Source organism: Sparassis crispa (genome assembly GCF_003851025.1).
Source record: "Sparassis crispa DNA, contig_000002F, whole genome shotgun sequence".
In the NCBI taxonomy this organism is placed as follows: domain Eukaryota; kingdom Fungi; phylum Basidiomycota; class Agaricomycetes; order Polyporales; family Sparassidaceae; genus Sparassis; species Sparassis crispa.
In genome coordinates this window covers 3,007,727-3,027,070 of record NW_020939749.1, presented here as the reverse complement: position 1 = coordinate 3,027,070, position 19,344 = coordinate 3,007,727, and the positions used below count along the sequence as shown (strand labels likewise).

Genomic DNA, 19,344 nt, shown 5'->3' with positions numbered 1-19,344 from the left:
TTCGTCAGAACAAGCAGATTATTATGCATTTTGCAGCATGTGCAAACGATTATGTACACACTATGTTTGCTAGATACCTTGGGCCCGAGTTTGTACATGCTACCGTTGATCTTCTGTCTTCTCAGACGAGCTTGCCCGGACCTTCCGTTTCTTCGGCTGAATGGTCGCCTGCTCATCTGGGGGATCTTCTGCTCGAGTGCGCTTCACACCCTTCTTTCCACCTTTCCGTCTTTTGGTTCGACGATTTTCCGCCTCCACTTCAGAGCTCTCTGGATGATCTTCTTCTGGTTTATAAGCAGCAGCGTCTGCACCGAGTTTCTTGCCCCGCCGAGGCACAAGGCGACGACTGACAACGATTGACGCTTTTGCGGTAGAGTCGGCCGTCTCCACTTCAACTTCCACACTGTTAGAAGACCCTCTCTGGCGCTTGGTTGCAGGCAAGTCGCCGTCATCCGCGTCACTCAACCCGCTCTCCGAAATTGAAGAGGTCGTGGGGCGGCTACCACGACGAGCTGAACCTCCTGAGGTGGATATGGAGCCGGCTCGAGAAGGTGGTGGCCTCATGGCAGAGAGACGAGGAGTCATTGATAGGCGCGGAGACTGGGAAACAGCATGCTCAAGTGGACCACCTTGCGAAAGTCGCATTTTCGCAACTCTGGATTTGCGCTTATGTTTGAACTTGTAGCGCTCTCCTTGCTGTGGCAGGTAGAAAACTTCCTGTTCCCGCAGAAGATCCACGCCAACGAGCTGCCGCAGAATCCCAAGAAGATATGGGCTGAAGTCTACAGATTCGATATCTGCTACTAACCGAGTATTGGCATCGTGTGTGGCCGGTCCGTGATCTTCAATGTGTTCTTGCTCCATAAGATCTCGATCTCCCAAAGAACATCCCGGGACAGCGAAGTATATACGTGGGCCATTCTCCTCGCGCGGAAGACTGATCTTGTGAAAACGACAGTTGGAACGCGTAACTGGGGAACCGGTTTCGGGTCGGGGCGCAACTCGTTGAGAAGGACTCAGTTGTTCAACGAAATTTGTCTCAGTTGTCGGTCCTTGGTCCACAGGAGAAATAGAAAGGGAAATGGAGTTTGAAGGTTGGACTGCTTGAGGCGGCAGTGGAAGCTGTACATGCAAGGCCGGTCGCCCGTGGTGGTGACGCATTACACCATGTGCATGAATGAAGGGTAGGGAGTATTGCTGATGAAATCCGGCGGGGTTGGCGTTCCGTACGGTAGCTGGTGAGGTCGGTGGATTTGTCCAGTCATTGCTGGGCACAGTCGATGCAATGGAGGAAGCACGAGAGTTCGTGTGACTTGAAGCAGCGAGTGCTTTCGAATCATCGTTGGTTTTGGACTCTCCAGATACGCTCTCGCACGTGGGACTTGAGCCATCCTCGTGGTCGTTTTCCACCGCCTTCTGCTTTCCCTTACCCTCTGAGGGCTGTGCAGGTGGTGGCTCGCCATCGGAAATATTCCTCGCCATTGAACGAGTCGTGCGTGTTGACGCTTCAACCGGTGACTTGCGTTTCCGCTTCAGAAGCCTCAATTGTCGCGGATTGGCCGTGGATGAAGCGTTTGCAGTCTCATCTTTCTGCGACAAGTCATTAGACTGTGCAGTTGGTGACTCTGTACCTTCTGCAGGTGTCGTCTTTGCGCGGGCACCATTGGCACGGTCCGTATATGACCTATTTTGATACAGGAATGCAGTTAGGACATGTTTAAAATAGGACGAACAAATAACTCACTGTCTTTGGGTAGTCAAATCATGCGATGCCTCTTGACATTTCACATCCACACCAGCAGAACTATCGCCATTCATGGCAGGAGCACTTGGACTACTGCTACTTGCAAGTACAAATGGATCTGCATCTTTGGCGGCCGCTGGGATGTAGTGGATCACGTGTGGTGAAGAGGGACCTGGAAGAGTGTCTTCATGTCTGCCCTCGTAGTCCGGATCTACTTCACCCTCTGCGTCTGTATCGTGCGTGCCTTCCTGAGGGCTTGAATGCCTTAGGACCTCTGGGGTAGGCGCCAATTCCACACCAGCAGGAGCTCCGAGGTTTTTAGAATCAATCATAGATGCTAGGGAAGGAACATCCTCTACATTCTGGTCGTCAGCCGAGGGAGGAGAGGCGGCCTTATCAAAGCCATCAGGACCTTCGGGAACAGCAGATACACTTGCAGTAGCATCTACTGCAGAAATTCTGTCGTAGGCGATGACATTCCCTTCCACAATATCGTGGTCTTCAGTAGTGTTGCGCCGCTCATGAGCGCTCACCTTGGTGCTCGTGCCTACATCCGCGGGTATGGGTTGACCAGATAGAGATGGTGGTCCGAACAATGTAGTGCGTACCGCTTGAAGCGTAGCAGACTTCGTCGACACTTCGAAACCAGCGGTCGCGCGCCCGAAGGCTCTTTCGGGATCTCGAAGTTCGACGTTTCGAGTACGAGGAGATGCAGGGAGAGAATCATCGGCAATCAAGGGAGTGAAGAGGCCGGCTGGAGTATCGCCGCGAGACGTGAGACCAGATCCTACGGGAAGACCGATTGAAAGTGCTCTTTCCGCAGGGGTACCACCACTTTGACTCCCGTTCCCTGACAATGCGTCGCTGTCGGCACGCGGACTGGCAGGGTCCGGTACGCTTGGGTCCGCGTATATAGGCATGGGCACGCCAAAATCCAGGTGCTGTTCAGAAGACCGGTCGTGCTGTGCCTGTAAAGCATCCAATGTATCAGGCTCATCAGTATCCTGGATCGGATACTGGAGCTGAGCGAAGTCAAAATTTTCTCCGGAGTCTAATGATTGTGCAACAACTTCAGGAACAACCTTATCTTTGCCTGTGAGGCCCGTAACAGAGCCTTCTTGAGGCCCAGGGTCCACTGAAGCTGCAATATCCTGCTCGTGTAAGGGAGTGTGCAGCGGAGGAGTTTCTTCGGTCTCGTAGGCACGAGCGTCCTCTACAATGACGTCAACACTGCCCAACTCGACGTCCTCCGGTTCCTGAAAATAATCAGATAACCAATTACGCCTGAAGGTCAAGCTCACCTCAGTTCGCCTGCCATCGGTGATAGGCTCCTCGACGGTATACTCCACCTCAGCCGCACCACTTTCGTCAACGACGATGACAGTCTCTGCGTCGAATTCTTCAAGCTCAGAATGCTGGTCGTCATCCGACTCCGCTTCCGTCACAACGGCGATGATCGGTTCGTCGTCCTCATAAATACCTGCAAACTCCTCTGAGAGTGGCGCCGCTGCGTGTTCAACTGAAGTATCCGAATAGCCAGGGACAGAGTCCTTCCCAAATCTGGAACCTGAAGTGAACTCGGATCCTTCTTCCGCCTCAGGGACAAGCTCAGGAGAGCTTTGTTTCGGGAAGGATCCTTCTGCAGGCTGAATTTCTGCAGCGGAGACCTTGTCATGGTCATCCGCACCTGCAGCGAGATCTGGTGGTGGGTGCACTGCAGAGCCAGTGCCAGCCGGAATGTTCCACGTATCAACTGAGGGGGCTACTGAGTCATGCAAAGACATCTCCACCGGCTCTTCTTCATCCTTCACCGGCTCTGGTCGGACGACGGCTAATAATATAGGAAATGTCACAATGTGGTAATATACCGCTTTCATGATTACGCACCTGGGGTTGTAGATATGATTCGAGGGAAAGATTCTGATTCTTGGGCTGGTGTAGCAGTGAATTCTACTAAATTCTCAGTAGGAACTTGGTGTTCTCGATTGTGCTGTTCGACGTTGGTAGCATTAGTCACATATTGGCTCTTCTGAAGCGGTGCTGTGTGGTCTGCCTCATCGTCATCGACTTCGAGGACTTCATGTTTCCGGAAAGCATGGTCAAGGGCACTCTTCGTATCAGCACTTTCTGGTGCGATTGGCGCGTTCCAATCCACTACCGCATCATGTTCGTGGGTGCCCTGGCCAAGAGATGTCCCAGCTAAAATTCAAGTCAGATGTCAAGTCAAGCTAGATCGCTGAAGAGACTCCACCCACCTGACACAACTGATTCGTCCCAGTGCGTATCTGGTCCCTGAACGGCCTTTTCGAGGTCTGCGTATAGATCGTCGAACATTTCATCGACGTTGAAAGGACCTACCGCATCAGGTACGGTGTCATGCACGTCCTCTAAAGCAGGATAGGCCTCTGTATCTGCAAAGAGTGGCGAAGTCCGACGCTGTTTATGGGCATCTTCGTAAGACTCTTGAATTGTGGACGGAGATGCTTGAGGAGCCCCGACCGCTGCAGGACTGCCTTTGCGGCTGAGCATTGGCGTCAAGTGTGACGGGGACAGCCGCCGAGCGCGAAGATTGCTCTCTCGCAGCTCTCCTCCTGAATAGAAGTCTTCCGCAAATGTCCTCGGACCACTCCACGGGTCAGGCAAGTCAACAGGGTGTTGAGGGGCATCTAGAGATGTGTCAGAGTAAAGCGTTGAAGTAGAGGGAGCACCGCTTACTGTGTTCAATCTCTTTGTCCAATTCGTCTGGTTCATCCACATCAATCACCTCCACCGACTTGGACCTTTCGTCCTCTGAGTTCGTATCACTGCCTTCTTCCTCCGAACCATCACTGCCGACATCTTCCTCCAGTAACTCAATGTTCTCCTCCGTCGGGAGGTTATGCGGATCACCGTGTTCAAGTGCAATCGACGGCACATCCCCGCCAGAGTAGAAGTCTTCTGCATAGGTGCTGGGACCGACCCACGGGTCAGACAGGTCGGCCGGTTGATGAGAATTTTCCTCAGGTGGGAACACTGAGAAAGAGGCGCCACTCTCAATTGTCACAAGTAGATGGGCAGACAACAAAATACCCACGTTCATCCTCCTCCCCTACTTGCTCATCTTCACTTTCGTCGTCAATCAAGGGGACCTCGTCTTCAACTTCTTCTTCTGTGAGGTCAATGTGATGTCTTACGCTCTGCCTTGAGATGCCAAGGCAAAAGGCAACCGGCTCACCATCATGATGCACTCCAAGGAGGGAACTGTAAGCTCGCTCATCGACCGCATCATCCTCCGCAAAATCTCCACGCTCGGCTTCTTCTTCGGAACCCGCGTCTTCCTCCTCGGAGCCTACGTCGTCCTCGACTTCCGCCATTTCCTTTTCGGACCCCGAATCTTCCTCCTCAGAGCCGGCGTCTTTCGCGATTTCCTCCTCGTCGGACGACAGCTCAATAATTTCTGCAGATATGCTCCGATGTTCGTTCTCGGCGTCGGAATCCGGTTCCTCCCCTTCGTCATACTCTGCCTGGTAACCCTCTGCATTGAAGACGGGCCCCCAATTTTCGTCCAACTGGTCAGCATTACCCTGCTCCTCTTCCGAGTCCGACAAAACGATTGGTTCTTCCTCGCTCCCAACATCCTGAGCCCTCTCCTTGCCTTTAGCTTCGCGACGCGCTCTGAGCTCCGCAAAGGAATCTTCCACAACGTATTCTCGCTCGTCCTGGGACGACGACTCGCGATCAGCGTGTTCGCGCTGTTTCGTGGGGCCACTCTGAGGTTCCTCTTTCCCGAGAGCACTCCGTAACGCGCTAGTAATGTCACCAATCCACGCGTCGAACTCCGGCTGCGTGAATTTGTCGTACGGATTGTAGATGGGGGCTCTGCCGAGCTTGCGCAAGATACTACGAGATGAGGATTCGTGACGTGATTCTCTGATACCAGACATTCCGGGTGTCGCAAAGGGGGTGGACATGGTGTGTGGCAGAGGTGAAGGTGTAAACAAGGTCGGGACGACAACGCCACGGTACGAGATGGCCACAATTGTGTCACATGCACGCGGTCACACGCTTCGCGCTACAGTCACTTCCCGCGGTCACGACAACACCTGTCACCATGCTCGGCTGTAGACTACGACTACATAGGGTGACTCTTCCAAGAAGATCTTCTGTCTCACCGCGTATTCGACAGTTACATCAGAACATGACTCCAACGCAACCATTGGATTTTGCTGCCGGGCCACTTGTATGGATTGACTGCGAAATGACTGGGCTCGACCCACGCGCCGACAAGATACTCGAGATTGCAGTAAGTGTCTACATCGGCAGAAGCTTTAATGCAGGGTCAATTCTATTGGGGCAGGTCCTCATAACCAACGGTAATCTCGAGCTTGTAGACGAAGGAATTGAGTTCGTCATTCATACAGACCAAGCAGTGCTAGACCGGTAAGTAGTTGTCCTAGTGGTGGAGTCCAGTGCAATGATTTAACCCAACTTTAATCCCACAAGCATGGGTGAATGGTGTACAAGGCAGCACGGAAATGTGTTCTCAAATATTCCTCACATTCTCACCCTTCTGAACTGAACACTTGCTCTCGCTCCAGTCCGGGTTGACCCACGCATGCCTAACGTCTCAGCACTCAAGAGAGTATGTCTCTGGTGAGGTGTTGAAATACATCAAGAAATGGATACCCAAAGAACGGACTGGAGTATTGGCCGGGAACTCGGTGCACGCTGACCGGGCATTCCTCGCAGAAGAGATGCCTCAGATTGTGGATTGGCTGCATTATCGGTATGTTTGCACTCTCCTGATAGTATGAAAGGGCTCGCTAACTTGGACGTGTCGACTAGTATTGTTGGTGAGTAAGCTAATATGTGTGCTCAAGGACATTCTGAGCTGTGACATATACGTATTAGATGTCTCTTCAATCAAGGTGTGTTGACGCTGTCGGGCTTCTCCGATCTCATGAGTAATGTTTCTCTAGGAACTTTGTCGTAGGTGGTATCCTTCTTTGAAAGTTTCACGAGATATCTACAAAGAGAGCAATCACCGGTAATTGCAGTATTTACTACCTATCTGCAATAGCTAATGATCTTCCAGTGCCTTGGACGACATCCGCGGATCTATCCGAGGTAATATTTGGTTTTGCATCATTAGCACTGTGTACTTAACTGTCATATCTTAGAGTTGCAATGGTATCGCCAAAACCTGTTCGTACCTCCCAATGCGGCGCAGTCCCCTAGCAGCCGTGGCCTGTAGATTAAACGATATTTTTCCGTGACTGTGAAGCCTCTGTATTCATTGCGTCAACTGACTTGGGCAGCATTCTCCAAGTCTCATAGCCCTTGTGTGAGGCTTGCTCGTGTTTGGTACGTCAGGTTCATCCATACAATGTTGAAAATTCTTCGATTGCCTGCATATAGATCACCCCATCCTATCGCCTATCGCGCGTTGCTCTTGATCCAAAAGATGACGCACCCCCAAGTGTATGCCCTACATCTGACTTCGAACCGTATCACGGCGTATGTCTCTCCGCGCTTGTATCCTTTCGTCATGTTGAAAATGCATACGTTGTTTAATAAACCATGTACGCCATTCTAATTGAATGTTGCGACAAAACGGCGGTGATCATTGGCCGGCGTCGACTTCAAACCTTATTTCGAACCGGACTGATTGAACAATGTGACAATCCACCATGTCTGATATCGGCGTGGGCTCGAACTTTGCTAGCTCGCTGTTGAAGGCAAGATTGGACCTGCGTGTTTCTGAGCTTTCGGCTCTGCACACATGGCGCCACGGCGTTGTTTGTCCTTATTAGAATCCAAAGCTCTTGCCAAACACCGACAAATTCTCCATCATTACCTGCTAACGCCTTCAAGCTCTCTGCGAAGTGTTCCCTTCTGTCTGTGAGGTATGCCGGTAAGTTTGATTCACCTATCACCTATCATTTCTACTTATGATATATCAGTATTATGATCCCTCTATAGACCTAGTTCACGATGCATATCGACGTCTCAGTCGTGATCAACTCGTTTTATTCCTCAAAGTTCGATCTTTGTCAACTACGGGGACGGACGTCGAATTGGCATCGCGTCTGGCACACTATGACATTCATACATATCACTTCCCGTCCGCCGTAAATGGTGCTGGGACCGCCCCTCTACTTTCGTCAATTGATGTTCAGTCGAAGCAACGGCCCCGACAGGCCATGGCCCCCGAACTCCCGGTGGAGCTTCTCGCGGAGATAATGGATCACATAGGAGACTGGGAGCTTGCTAAAGCAGTTGGTGTGCCTACGTCTCTACCTCAACCATTAGCATGGACCAGAGCCAGTCCTTGCGACCACGCGATCCTCACAGGTTATCTCCCCCTGATCCGCGCCGCAGACCCTGCCTCGTACCCACCCACCAACATTGGTGCAAAACTAGCCGTCCGGTTTGGCTATGTGCACGTGCTGGAGTATCTCCTCACGCAGCATCGACCGATATTCTTGTCCAAATTCAAGGACGATCTCCTTCCCATCACGGCCTCCCACCATGGGCGCACGGCAGTGCTTTTTTGGTGGAAACACGCGCGAGAGCAGTATTCAGACGCGTTACCTCTACCCAAACCGAGCTCCGTCGCAGACGCGATTGATGGTGCCTCGCGCAATGGCCAGGTAGCCTCGCTCGACTGGTGGTTACACTCGGGAATCCCACTGGAGTACACCGAAGCAGCACTCGAGATGGCCAGCGCCAAGGATCAACTATCCGTGTTGGCGTGGTGGAAACAGCAGAGCGTCGTGCACGGCCTGCAACTCAAGATTGGCCGGGTCATGGATATGGCGAGCACGGCAGGGCACGTAGACGTTCTCGAGTGGTGGGCGCGTTCGCAACTGGAGTTCAAGTACGACCGACAAGCGCTGTACCATGCGAGCTGTCATGGTAAGGTGGAGGTCTTAGAGTGGTGGCTCGGGAGTGGGCTTCAGTTGATCTTTGACCCGGATGCACTTACTGGCGCAACCAGGCATAACCGGCCAGAAGTCCTGGAGTGGTGGGACAAGAGCGGATTGCCGATTCAGTATCGGATGTGTGACATCGAGGAGGCGTTGGAGGATGCTATTGGAGGCGGTGAGGCAGCAAGGGAGTGGTGGAAACGAAAAGGGGTGGACTTTAACGCGAACGACGTGGAGTGGTCGAAGTCCCAAAATCTGAACTAGACTCGGACATCGTTTGGTCATCTCGTGCATCGTGATTGCATTCATTCTCGTGTATCCTTAGACCTGTCCATGCTATTTTGAACACTCACTGCTTGGCGTTCGCCGGTTCTGACCACAATTACCCGTGTATCAAATGTATCAGTTGTCTCTCGTGATTTTCTCCCTACAACAGTAACTCTAGTGGCCCATAATAGATTATGTTCGATTATTGATTGTCGATCGTCCCTTGTTGAGCCTCCCTAGTACCTCACTTCCCATGGAAGAATCGACGATCCCCGACATCTTGGAACACTTGGGTCGACTGCTGAACACACCACCGTGCGTAGCCTGATTCGTTTAGCCACCAGCAGTACTTGACAGAACTTGTTGCAGAATCTCAGTCGAGATTTTCCCCGGAGATGGATATGAGGTCGTTCAGGATACCGACGGAACGGACGATACCACAAGCAGGCACAAACCGTTTATGTTCTTAGAGGACAACCTTGGAGTACCACAAAAGGTTCTTCACAAGGCGTACATGTTCGCCGTTAGGTCATTCGCGAAGTACAGGCGGGAGGCACGCATCCTGGACGGAGATCGGAAAGTCTTAGAATCGTTGGTACACTCCTCAGCCGTCCTTCTACTGGCCAACCCTGCCCATCAAACTGCGTTGAATGTGCGAAAGAGGCTCGTTCTCTGTCAAGTCATAGATCCTGCACACGAGATGCGATTCGTTGCAGCGCTTCTGACAGTCCGTGAGGGTGCCAAGCAATCCATCTTGTGGCATCATCGCAGATGGTTGTTTCGGCGTTTGTGTCTTACCCAAGAAAGCGCAGATCCTGGAGACGTCTCTACTCCTTCGTTTCAGAGTGATGGTTCCTTGGAAAATGTCGCAATACTTCCTGGAACATTGCAGCATGAATTCAAAACCATCTCGCAGGCATGCGAGGTCTATCCACGAAATTACCATGCCTGGGCCCATCGATATATTTGCTTTGACGCATTGGTCGCGCTCCTCTCTTCGTCGTCCCCTCAGCATAGTGAGTATGCAGCGGTGCTGGCCGACGAGTATACCTCCATGCGGCAGTGGGTCGAGCGCCATGTCTCCGATTATACGGCGGTACAGTATCTCTGCAATATTCACACACATCTCCCCAACCGCACTCCAGCCTCATACTTGACACCTAGCATTGCTGCGTGCCCAGGACGCCCCGCCCTGCTCCGGGATGACCATGCAATCATTGCGCACGCGAGATTGCTGGTCGAGGCATATCCTGACCACGAGTCACTCTGGCTGTACCTTCGTAGATCACTCACTATTAGTCTCAAGTCTCTCGACTGCGCATCGAGGACAGACCAGTGTGTCCTTACCTTTGCACACGAATTTCTCGCGCAGGAGCCAGGCCGTGCAGTAACCAATCCATCTCTCCGTTCACTGTCGGCGGCAGACCCACGAGTTGTGCACACACATGCCTGTCGATTCCTCGCCTGGTATGCACGTACAGTATGTGCTTCTTTTATGTCATTGCGATGTCTTCCTGCTCAGATCTCCCTCAGAATGGCAGTTTGGTGCACATTGGCGATACGTCCGTGAAGAGCATAGTTCTTTCGGATATTCATGATTGCGAAATTGGGAGACTGTTGAATCTCCAGGAGCTTTTCCGTAGGCAGATGTATGGCACGTCAGAGACGGTGAGATGAGTGTGTGGTACGTTAGAGATGAACCAGACTGATAATAATGCCTAACTGCGAAGCGCAGCCGCAATGCGGGTAACGTACAGAATAGACAGCATTTACAACACTTTTGGCAATGATTACACGCACCCCTCCTCTCCCATTCCTCGCGGTCCAAAGCTGGTGCAACGACCAATACGTATGTATGGAGGTAGTTATAAGTATGTCAACAACACTTCATACTTAACATAGCATTGTCGGATCAACGCTATGGTTCGTCGAGATGTCTAGAGAATCATAGGAGAAAATCTCAGGAATTGTGGTGTCGAGAAAATCACGATAAGACTTACTGTCCAAGCACCTTATTCATTTTGAACATGTCGATCTTGTCGACATTGAATATCGCCTTGAAGTTGTCATCACATATGATTTCCTTCTTGTTCTCCGGGTTCTGCAGATTGTGAGCCTTGATATAGTCCCAGAGTTGCTTGACGACTTGAGGACGCGATAGCTTCTCCACATTGAGGAGAGCGGACAAGGGCTCACTGAAACCATGAATCAAACAAGGAGTCAGAATGTCACAGAACGAGCACCAAAACATGGTAGACATACTCCAGTTTGTATTCCTTCTGGAATCCTCCGCCGCGCTTCTTCTTCGGTTTCTTGTCACCGCCCTCGTCACCTTCACCATCGGTGTCCACTGTTGCAGCACTCTTGGCACCCCGCTTCCCGCCTCTCTTGGCACCTCCGCCTCTGCCTCTCGCTGCGGAAGCTCTGGCAGGGCGACCGTTGATCTCGTGAGAGAGCTGCCGCGCTAATTCTGCGTCAGTCAGACCGCCCTTACGCGCCTTTTTCGCCTTCGGAGGTGGGGTTACTTCCTCCTCCTCGCCCTCATACACGTCTCCGTTCGTGCTGTCCTCCCCGTCCATACTCCTTTTTCCTCCCCGAGCACGACTATCTTCTTCCGGCTCCTCTCCATCGTCCTTCACCTGCCGGAACACAGCACCAATAAGAACATCGATCTCGTCCTTGTTCTCCTTCACCAACTCCGGTGTGAGCGAGGGGACCAATTCCAAGAGCTGCTTCCGAACGCGTTTTGCGCTGATCGTCTCGAGGTTGGTACCCGGGGCAGACAAGATCTCCCGAATGGTATGCTCGAGAGAATTGACCTCAAAGCTCATGTCGTTAGGGTGCTGTGGACGGAGGAGAGAGAGTACGTAAGAAAGTCTTTTCTTGACTTGTCAAGTGGGGAAGCCACCAATACGTGAAAGTGGCGAAAGCAGCTCGGGGAGTGCCGAGCCATCGGACAGGCATCTGATAAGATAACTCGTCGTACGTGGCATCTCTCGGACACACAACGCGCAGACTGGTCTTCTTTCTACTGAAACATCATTCTCCTGCAAGATGACTTGCAAGAAGTTTCGCGCGAGGAAAGCAAGCTTTATTGCCTTCGGAATCATTGCATTCTCCGCATTCGCACAGTCTTCTGAATTCCAAGTAAGTGGGCCAGCAGATTCATATCCAACACTCAACTTCTCATGGTCATCACAGGAAGATGCAGGGACGCGGACTCTTTCTCGAGCAGAAAATGACATTGAGATTGTAGATCCAGCTGCTGAGGGTAGGCGTTACACTAGCTGCCGAATCGTACGGCAGTCTAATGCTCATGCAACAGCTTCTAGGGCGTACAGACAGGCCCTATCCACGCTAGCCGCTCTCACTGCACTTCCGGCCCCTCAGTACGAGGACGCGTCGCTCCATCAATCTAGTCATAAAAGCGCGTCTCTTCTTTCTGCGTTCTTGCCCAGTATGCAAGGTCATGGCCCCATCGCGAGCGCCATGAGGATAACTGCCAAGCTGTTCCAGCATTCATGGCTCCCGTATTCTGTCACATCCTATCTAGGGAGGGAGACAGCAACAGTCAAGAAGAAGAATGATGAGATGCAGGGCAAGGCGGTCAAGGTGATTGACTTGTTGCAACATGCGGCTGAGCTGGGCAACACAGACGCGCTCTACACGCTTGGAAAGATATCTCTCGTAAGTGCAATGCCGCATTTCAATTCCTATTGCTGACGCCAACGCGTAGTTTCCTCCCAATGGCTACTTTCTTTCGGATCCGGCGTTGGGATTTAGCGCGTTTGTTACACACGCGTCACTTACGGGCAACGCCACCTCGCAAGCATATATTGGATTCTTCTATGCAACGGGATACCACGGCATCGTCCCCGTTGACCAGGCAAAAGTACAGCTCTACCTCACCTTCGCCGGCCATGGGGGTGACAAGGGTGCACAAATGGCTATGGGATATCGTTATTGGTCGGGTATAGGTGTCACAGAGGACTGCTTAAATGCTCTAGATTGGTACGAAGAAGCTGCTGATCAAGGTATGCCATTCAACAAGAGATACCATTCGAGTTGCGAACTGAGCTTGGCCTCAGCCATGGCGAAGTTCCGAGCAGGGCCTCCTGGCGGTAAGACACTGCCGTTGATGGCACCGCGACTTTCAGACCTCGATGGCGGCATCTACGGACCGGGCGCAAGTGTCGCATCTACTGGTCTGAATGCGGCTCGACCTGTCATTAAGACAGCGAATGCGCGTGCTGCAGGAGAGACATGGGACGATTTGCTCGAGTATTATCTTGTATGCACTATCGAATCTTTCAGAGGGTCCGTCTCACTAATATTCCCTACCGTATTAGTTCAATGCCGACCGGGGCGAGACAGATTTTGCATACAGACTGGGCAAGATATTCTATCAGGGCAGCATTTACGCCGCTCCAGGTGGAGTAGCGTCAGGCGGCGACGGGGCAAGCCGTGTTCCGCGTGACCTTCAGCGCGCACGATACTATTTCCACCTCATTGCACGCCAGGTGTGGCCGCGGGACCCGTCGCCTCACCAGTCTCAGTCGCAGGCGAAAGACGACAACCCTGCGCAGGCGGGTTATGCAGCTTTAGCTGCGGGATATCTCGGCCGCATGTATCTGCGTGGTGAGGGTGTGAAGGCTGATCCGATGATGGCGAAGCTATGGTTCGAACGGGGAGCGGAATACGGCGAGAAGGAGTGTCACCATGGCTTGGGCATCATCTGGCGGGACGGATTGGTGGATGGACGCACGGATAGCAAGAAGGCGATCGCACACTTCATAGCTGCTGCAACTCAAGAATTAGCTGAGGCCCAGGTCCAACTCGGAAAGCATCACTACGGTATGTGTTCTTCCTGATTGACTGTGGTTTCATGTCAACGTTGTCTCTAGAGCGCGGCGATCTTAAGCTCGCGACAACCTACTTCGAGACGGCTGTCCGGCAGGGCTCTCCGTTTGAAGCATATTACTATCTGGCTGAGTTGCAAAGCTCCCAGGCAAGAAGCTCTGCAACACCCGCCAATATTGCTGGCAGTTCGTGTGCAATCGCCGTATCGTTCTACAAGCTTGTGGCGGAACGGGGCTCGTGGGAGGACGACCTCCTCAACGAGGCCGAGCTTGCATGGAACACTGCTACTGAGAGAGGCGGTGAGATGGCTATGCTTAGGTGGTGGATAGCTGCGGAGCGGGGATTTGAGAGCGCACAGAACAACCTCGCGTTTGTCTTGGATCAAGGTGGGCTGGAGATTGACCCTTCGTCTTTGCGCTCCTCCTTCCCTGATCACTGCTGTCACAGACAAGAGTATCTTGCGGTTCACCAGATTCGCTCCCAACTCCCCTTCGAACGACACTGCCAGACTGGCACTGACCCAGTGGATGCGCTCGGCTGCACAACGTAATGTAGATGCCTTGGTGAAAGTCGGCGACTATTATTACCATGGATTGGGCGTTCCCGATGAGCAGGAGGACATCCGGTGGGAGAAGGCAGCAGGTTACTACCAGTCTGCAGCAGATACCCAGATGAGTGCTCTTGCCATGTGGAATCTAGGCTGGATGTATGAGAACGGTGTTGGCGTCCCTCAGGCTTGTGTTGAAGTTCTAGTCTCGCTTATACAGCTTTCTGACCGTGGCCGATCTCAGGACTTCCACTTGGCCAAGCGTCACTATGACCTTGCATTGGACACCAACAGCGAGGCATACATGCCTGTCGTGCTTTCGTTAATCAAGTTGCATGCCCGCAGTCTGTGGCACACCTTGATGGGCGGTGCCAATGGATTAAGTCTTTGGGGTGATGGAGACGAGAGCGGTAAGTCTTGAAAGAGCAACCTTTGAAAGGTGGTAATTGCTCATGTTTGACGTCAACAGGCTCTTATTATGCGCAGCCTGAGAGTAGGGAAATTGAGAGCGGCAAGAAGTCTGAATTGTCTTCGGGAGAAAGGGCAGAAGACAGAGAAGAATACGAGGATGGCCCATGGTATTACGGGAAAGCGCGAGATGACTACCGGCGCAGACGAGGCCAGGAAGCGGGTCGTCTAAATTCAGAAGCAGATGATCCTGTCCAGGTACATCGAGTCCCACGAGTCTTCAGGGTTGAAGCTAACGGTGTTTTGCCACAGTGGGCAAGAGACAGAAGGATAGCTGACAGCGACCGGGAGGGCGATTTCGGTCCTGAAGATTATTTCGACGCTGCCACGCGAGGGCGGAATCGTGAGGACGAAGCCGTTGATGAATTCACCGAGACGATGCTTCTGGTTGTCCTGTGTCTTATCGTCTCTATCCTGCTCTACATCCGTGGACGGTGGATGGATCGCACGCGCCGTGAGCAGCAGCAGCCGCAACAACCACAACAGCAGCCGCATCAACAACCACAGCAGCTGCAACAACAACCACAGCAGCAGCAGCAACAACCACAGCAGCAGCTGCAACAACAACAGCAGCAGCCGGGTGGTGGACCAGCCCCGCAGCCCCCGCCTCCAGCGAATGACTGGGCAATGTGGTGACGGACGTTCACGTACTAAACACTGGTGTATGATCACTGCTTGTGCTAAATGGATGCAGTGTCAGCTACAAATCAATGACTACAGTTCCCACCCTTCAGGAAATTCCTGCCGATGTCCACTGATCTAGCCTGGTATTCGGCCAGTATGTACATGTACAGTCCAACAACAGTACTTGCAGATTTCGACTGGCTGATAGCCTGCAGAACGCGTACATAACACGTGGCTGCGTGCGATCTGTCGGCAGCACTGTTATAGCTGGCCTTGCCCTCGTACTCGTCAGTCTTGCCTAAGTCTTGCCATCTTACACGTCGCGGCCCTACTCCCGTTCTGCTCAGCCGTCTGCGTCGCGATCGCGCACATGTCGACAAATAACCATGTTGAGACACAGTCCGAGACGGTCGCACCTATCGCTACTCCAGTCGCTGCTGGCACGACAGCTCTGCATGAATTATTGACGACCATGAACGGAAGCTGGCTTGCACTGTGCGTTGGTATCGCATCCCAGATGCCCGGCTCAAATGACATTGGTAGTGTGTCTTAATTAGCGGACAATCGTTCGAATTGCTCAATGAGCAGTCTCTGAGGGTCGCAAGCGCGGGACCTACGATGGTCAGGGCAGTTCCATGAGAATCATGAGAAGTTAAATTGAACACTGACAAGTGAATAACGTAGAGTGATTCAATAGTAGAGATACAAAAGCTGCGTCGCCAGCTACGTGCCCAAGATAAGAAACAAACTCTGCGTGCCAAGGAGGTCAAAGATACGATCAAGAACCTCCTAAAGGACCAAGTGGTAGATGAGATGCGGTGTGTAGTGTCGTGTTTGTAATTACTATCCGCGCACTCCTTTGACTGAGAACTCTTCGCCATCCTCCTCAGCTCACATATTCAAGAGCAAATCGGGAAGGAAATCGCTCTGCAAGTCAAGGAGCAAATGGACGCCCAGATTCAGGAGCACCTGCCTATACCATTGAGGCAGCAAACGAACGAGGGCAGGCTGGAGATCATTAATCTTCGCCATGCCCTCGTGAACTCGTATGGAGTGTTTCGTCACTAATTGAGACTGACTGATGCAGATATTAGAGAGGCAAGAAGAAAGAATTCCATGGTCGACTTACGTTACGAGGATGATCCATTGGCTGTTGTCATGAAACCAGATGGGACCAGGAGTGACCTTTATCCCGCTGACTTGCGATCCCTGCGCGCGTATGATAGTAAGTCATCGGACGAGCAGCTTTATACCTATTTAACCTTCATTCGCAGCGTACATGATGAGCGCGCTTCTCAAAGACCATGGCCTCCCGGAATTACAATCACAGGACCAAAATATCAAACAGTTCCTATGCCACATTGGTCAGTGAACCTACTTCAGAAGATGATACGCCCACTCACGTTTTGTATAGGCATTCCTGCTCAGACTGCTCAGATGACGCTTGATTCCGATCCGCTGACAATATAGATGCCGGCTTGTAACTTCTGAGGAGAGCAGCGTACTTAGTTGATTGTATCGTTCCTTCAACCACTTAGTCACGCATAGCGAACGAAAGCCTCCTTTGTACCATAACCACTATTACAGTTAACGATCTGTCATCCTCAAAGTTAATCGTGCAATGGACTGAAATCCACACAGCATACAACTGGCCCACTGCCTGGGGAATACACGGTCATTAGAACACCGAAGGGTGACAAAAGGTAAGATCTCACTTGCATGAATCTCATCCCAATCATCTGTATGGTGTTCGTCGTAGTCGTCGTAGTCGTACTCGCCGTAGTCATCTCCGTCTTCATAATCGTCTTCATCCTCATTATACCACTCTCCATCCACCATAAAAGAATTCAGGCCGCGGCCACCAGACATGAATTCATCATCCATCGCTGTGTCGTGCTGATTCGTTTCCATCCATGCAGCCGTCTGGGCAGACAAATCTGAAGGACCTGCTTCATCCTCGATGGCTGCGGTGTCCCAGAGTGCTTCAACGTTTTCTGAGGGTTGCATGCGTTTGCCGTGATCACTGCCTTCCGGGGGTATGTCTTCTGAATTCCACGTGAAATAAAGCTTCGTCTCCGTCATCTGTAGACAAGACACTTGACTCAACAGCCCACCGTTGCCAAAGTAAGGGATATAGGATGCTGAGAGGTGACGGAAGGAAATATTTGAACCGAGGGACGAATGCTCCTGTATAATGCCCAGACTTGTTCGAGCAACATCAGGCAGGGCCTCACTGGAAGGAAGGAGGTGTAGCGTGGCGTCCAGCGTTAAAATGTATACGCCGGAAGTCTGCAGATGTGGACATGAGCCTGTTGGAGAGTTTGAAAACATTGGGCTTACCGTTACAATGCCGATGCGGCCTTCCCAATAGGCAAAATATATCGAGTAATAGGAACTACCATGTAGACCTATGTCTTCTCGCGCCTCTGAAGGCCTGAGATGGAGCTCGAGAGCAACTTCTGCAATAGAGACAGGGCCTTTTGTCACACGCTCGAAGTCGCGTATTAGGATGAGCCTGTTATCACTACAAAGTACTGCGATGTCACGTCCAGAAGAAGAGACATGCACTAGTGGGGAGAAATTCAGCAAAGCCTGCTTCTTTCGTACGAACACCAAAACTTGCCAGCAGTAAAATCATGCTGCGACGTGGAATGCCGCGCACTGACATGGACTGCGATGGGTAATACTGTGGGGAGTGAACCTGATTCGAGGAGTCTCGGATCGGGTGGGTCAAGGACAGCTTGAGTCTCTGCATAATTGGTTGACGATGACTGTAAGCGCAGAACTAAAGCACCACCTCCTCGACAGAAAACGCGAAGCTCGAGAGCCCCACACACAAAGACATATCGAGGGCTCACGTCGACATAGTTGATATCGCCCAACGCAGATGATCCTCCATGCAGGCTTTGAATATCACCGATTGATTCCACGAGGGTCGCGGACGTAATATCCCAAAGGTAGATGGCGTCATAAGAAACCACCGCAAGTGTCGGGTAGGCAAACCGGAATGCCCTGCCCTGCTCAGGAGTTTCCAATAGGGCCCAAGGTTTGAAATGTCCCCGTTTGGTCCGTGAATAATAAAGAGTGTCTGCCTCCGCAGAAGTATTAAGTTGGTCTTCATCAGGCAGTGACCTAGTCGGTGCGTCCGTCGGGTCGAACGAAGAGACTAATCTCCACACCTCTTTGAAAGCTCCGAACCGATCAAATATGATGAAGCCATTATCATATTCACAGTGAGCATAGGGGCGGACGTATGTCTGAGTCGACATATGAGCACTAAACACGACGGCAAGATGTTCGCCTGAGACAGACCGACGACAATGCCCAGAGAACTTCGCGAGTTCTGAGGTCTGTCACCTGAAGCCCGCCATTTTGATGGGTGGTGATGAGGAAGCCCTCAGTCTCATCAACCTTCAGTCGATGTATGTCGCACGATGCGCGACAATAAGTGGTCACTGTCGCTGAGCCTTCACCAGCCCAATCTCTGTCCGTTTGAAGACATCTCTGACCTGATAGAATAATTGAGCTACCGGCTACAGTTCAAACGTACAGAAACAACTGAGGCTTACAGTAGAGCTTCCAGGTATGAACGTCAACAACGAAATCACCCAAGTGCGTAGCTTTCGCGTCAGGGAGAGATGCATCAGCAGAAGCTGAGTAGTTGTGCACTAGAGCAGCTTGGCGATAGACAGTCGATTCGTTTGCTTGAATAAAGCTGAGCCAGAAATGTGAAGTCAATTGCAAAGAGAACAATGATTGCAACGGAAGATAGGATAGAATATTCAGGACAAGTTCCGTTGGTAGCACTTCGAGCTGAGACATATTCACGGAGGACGCAGTCACGGTAATAACTTGAAGACGCTCACTCCCCAGCCCCTTAACGGCTCGCCGGACCGACGTTCCGTCAGATGTGAAGCTCTAGCTAA

General features: G+C 51.8%; 9 protein-coding genes across 9 annotated transcripts; 6 read left to right on the top strand and 3 right to left on the bottom strand.

Annotated features, from left to right (window-relative positions):
• Nucleotides 1-99: 99 nt before the first annotated feature.
• On the bottom strand, nucleotides 100-5,694 carry SCP_0310230 (hypothetical protein; the record flags this gene model as incomplete). Its single annotated transcript, XM_027756408.1, has 8 exons — nucleotides 100-1,684; nucleotides 1,745-3,000; nucleotides 3,046-3,575; nucleotides 3,632-3,943; nucleotides 4,000-4,410; nucleotides 4,460-4,756; nucleotides 4,818-4,889; nucleotides 4,959-5,694. 8 exons carry the CDS (start codon nucleotides 5,692-5,694, stop codon nucleotides 100-102), a joined length of 5,199 nt encoding a protein of 1,732 aa, XP_027612209.1.
• Nucleotides 5,695-5,921: 227 nt separating this feature from the next.
• On the top strand, nucleotides 5,922-6,302 carry SCP_0310220 (hypothetical protein; the record flags this gene model as incomplete). Its single annotated transcript, XM_027756407.1, has 3 exons — nucleotides 5,922-6,026; nucleotides 6,081-6,163; nucleotides 6,227-6,302. The coding sequence occupies 3 exons, from the start codon at nucleotides 5,922-5,924 to the stop codon at nucleotides 6,300-6,302; spliced, it is 264 nt and encodes an 87-aa protein (XP_027612208.1).
• A 175-nt stretch (nucleotides 6,303-6,477) lies between these two features.
• On the top strand, nucleotides 6,478-6,977 carry SCP_0310210 (hypothetical protein; the record flags this gene model as incomplete). Its single annotated transcript, XM_027756406.1, has 6 exons — nucleotides 6,478-6,509; nucleotides 6,569-6,576; nucleotides 6,635-6,651; nucleotides 6,703-6,770; nucleotides 6,819-6,850; nucleotides 6,904-6,977. 6 exons carry the CDS (start codon nucleotides 6,478-6,480, stop codon nucleotides 6,975-6,977), a joined length of 231 nt encoding a protein of 76 aa, XP_027612207.1.
• A 654-nt stretch (nucleotides 6,978-7,631) lies between these two features.
• On the top strand, nucleotides 7,632-8,916 carry SCP_0310200 (hypothetical protein; the record flags this gene model as incomplete). Its single annotated transcript, XM_027756405.1, has 2 exons — nucleotides 7,632-7,637; nucleotides 7,687-8,916. 2 exons carry the CDS (start codon nucleotides 7,632-7,634, stop codon nucleotides 8,914-8,916), a joined length of 1,236 nt encoding a protein of 411 aa, XP_027612206.1.
• A 256-nt stretch (nucleotides 8,917-9,172) lies between these two features.
• Nucleotides 9,173-10,596, top strand: SCP_0310190 (Protein prenyltransferase alpha subunit repeat-containing protein; the record flags this gene model as incomplete). Its single annotated transcript, XM_027756404.1, has 3 exons — nucleotides 9,173-9,234; nucleotides 9,289-10,399; nucleotides 10,453-10,596. The coding sequence occupies 3 exons, from the start codon at nucleotides 9,173-9,175 to the stop codon at nucleotides 10,594-10,596; spliced, it is 1,317 nt and encodes a 438-aa protein (XP_027612205.1).
• A 241-nt stretch (nucleotides 10,597-10,837) lies between these two features.
• SCP_0310180 (hypothetical protein) lies at nucleotides 10,838-11,750 on the bottom strand (the record flags this gene model as incomplete). The annotated part of the gene is made up of 3 exons (XM_027756403.1): nucleotides 10,838-10,856; nucleotides 10,920-11,114; nucleotides 11,182-11,750. The coding sequence occupies 3 exons, from the start codon at nucleotides 11,748-11,750 to the stop codon at nucleotides 10,838-10,840; spliced, it is 783 nt and encodes a 260-aa protein (XP_027612204.1).
• A 223-nt stretch (nucleotides 11,751-11,973) lies between these two features.
• SCP_0310170 (HCP-like protein) lies at nucleotides 11,974-15,430 on the top strand (the record flags this gene model as incomplete). Its single annotated transcript, XM_027756402.1, has 11 exons — nucleotides 11,974-12,066; nucleotides 12,121-12,190; nucleotides 12,245-12,606; nucleotides 12,656-12,953; nucleotides 13,008-13,210; nucleotides 13,269-13,773; nucleotides 13,824-14,165; nucleotides 14,227-14,513; nucleotides 14,571-14,736; nucleotides 14,796-14,992; nucleotides 15,047-15,430. The coding sequence occupies 11 exons, from the start codon at nucleotides 11,974-11,976 to the stop codon at nucleotides 15,428-15,430; spliced, it is 2,907 nt and encodes a 968-aa protein (XP_027612203.1).
• Nucleotides 15,431-15,788: 358 nt separating this feature from the next.
• SCP_0310160 (hypothetical protein) lies at nucleotides 15,789-16,888 on the top strand (the record flags this gene model as incomplete). The annotated part of the gene is made up of 7 exons (XM_027756401.1): nucleotides 15,789-15,913; nucleotides 15,976-16,039; nucleotides 16,103-16,236; nucleotides 16,309-16,464; nucleotides 16,513-16,643; nucleotides 16,693-16,782; nucleotides 16,833-16,888. The coding sequence occupies 7 exons, from the start codon at nucleotides 15,789-15,791 to the stop codon at nucleotides 16,886-16,888; spliced, it is 756 nt and encodes a 251-aa protein (XP_027612202.1).
• Nucleotides 16,889-17,028: 140 nt separating this feature from the next.
• SCP_0310150 (hypothetical protein) lies at nucleotides 17,029-19,240 on the bottom strand (the record flags this gene model as incomplete). The annotated part of the gene is made up of 7 exons (XM_027756400.1): nucleotides 17,029-17,078; nucleotides 17,134-17,707; nucleotides 17,759-17,985; nucleotides 18,030-18,189; nucleotides 18,256-18,675; nucleotides 18,731-18,927; nucleotides 18,988-19,240. 7 exons carry the CDS (start codon nucleotides 19,238-19,240, stop codon nucleotides 17,029-17,031), a joined length of 1,881 nt encoding a protein of 626 aa, XP_027612201.1.
• Nucleotides 19,241-19,344: the final 104 nt, after the last annotated feature.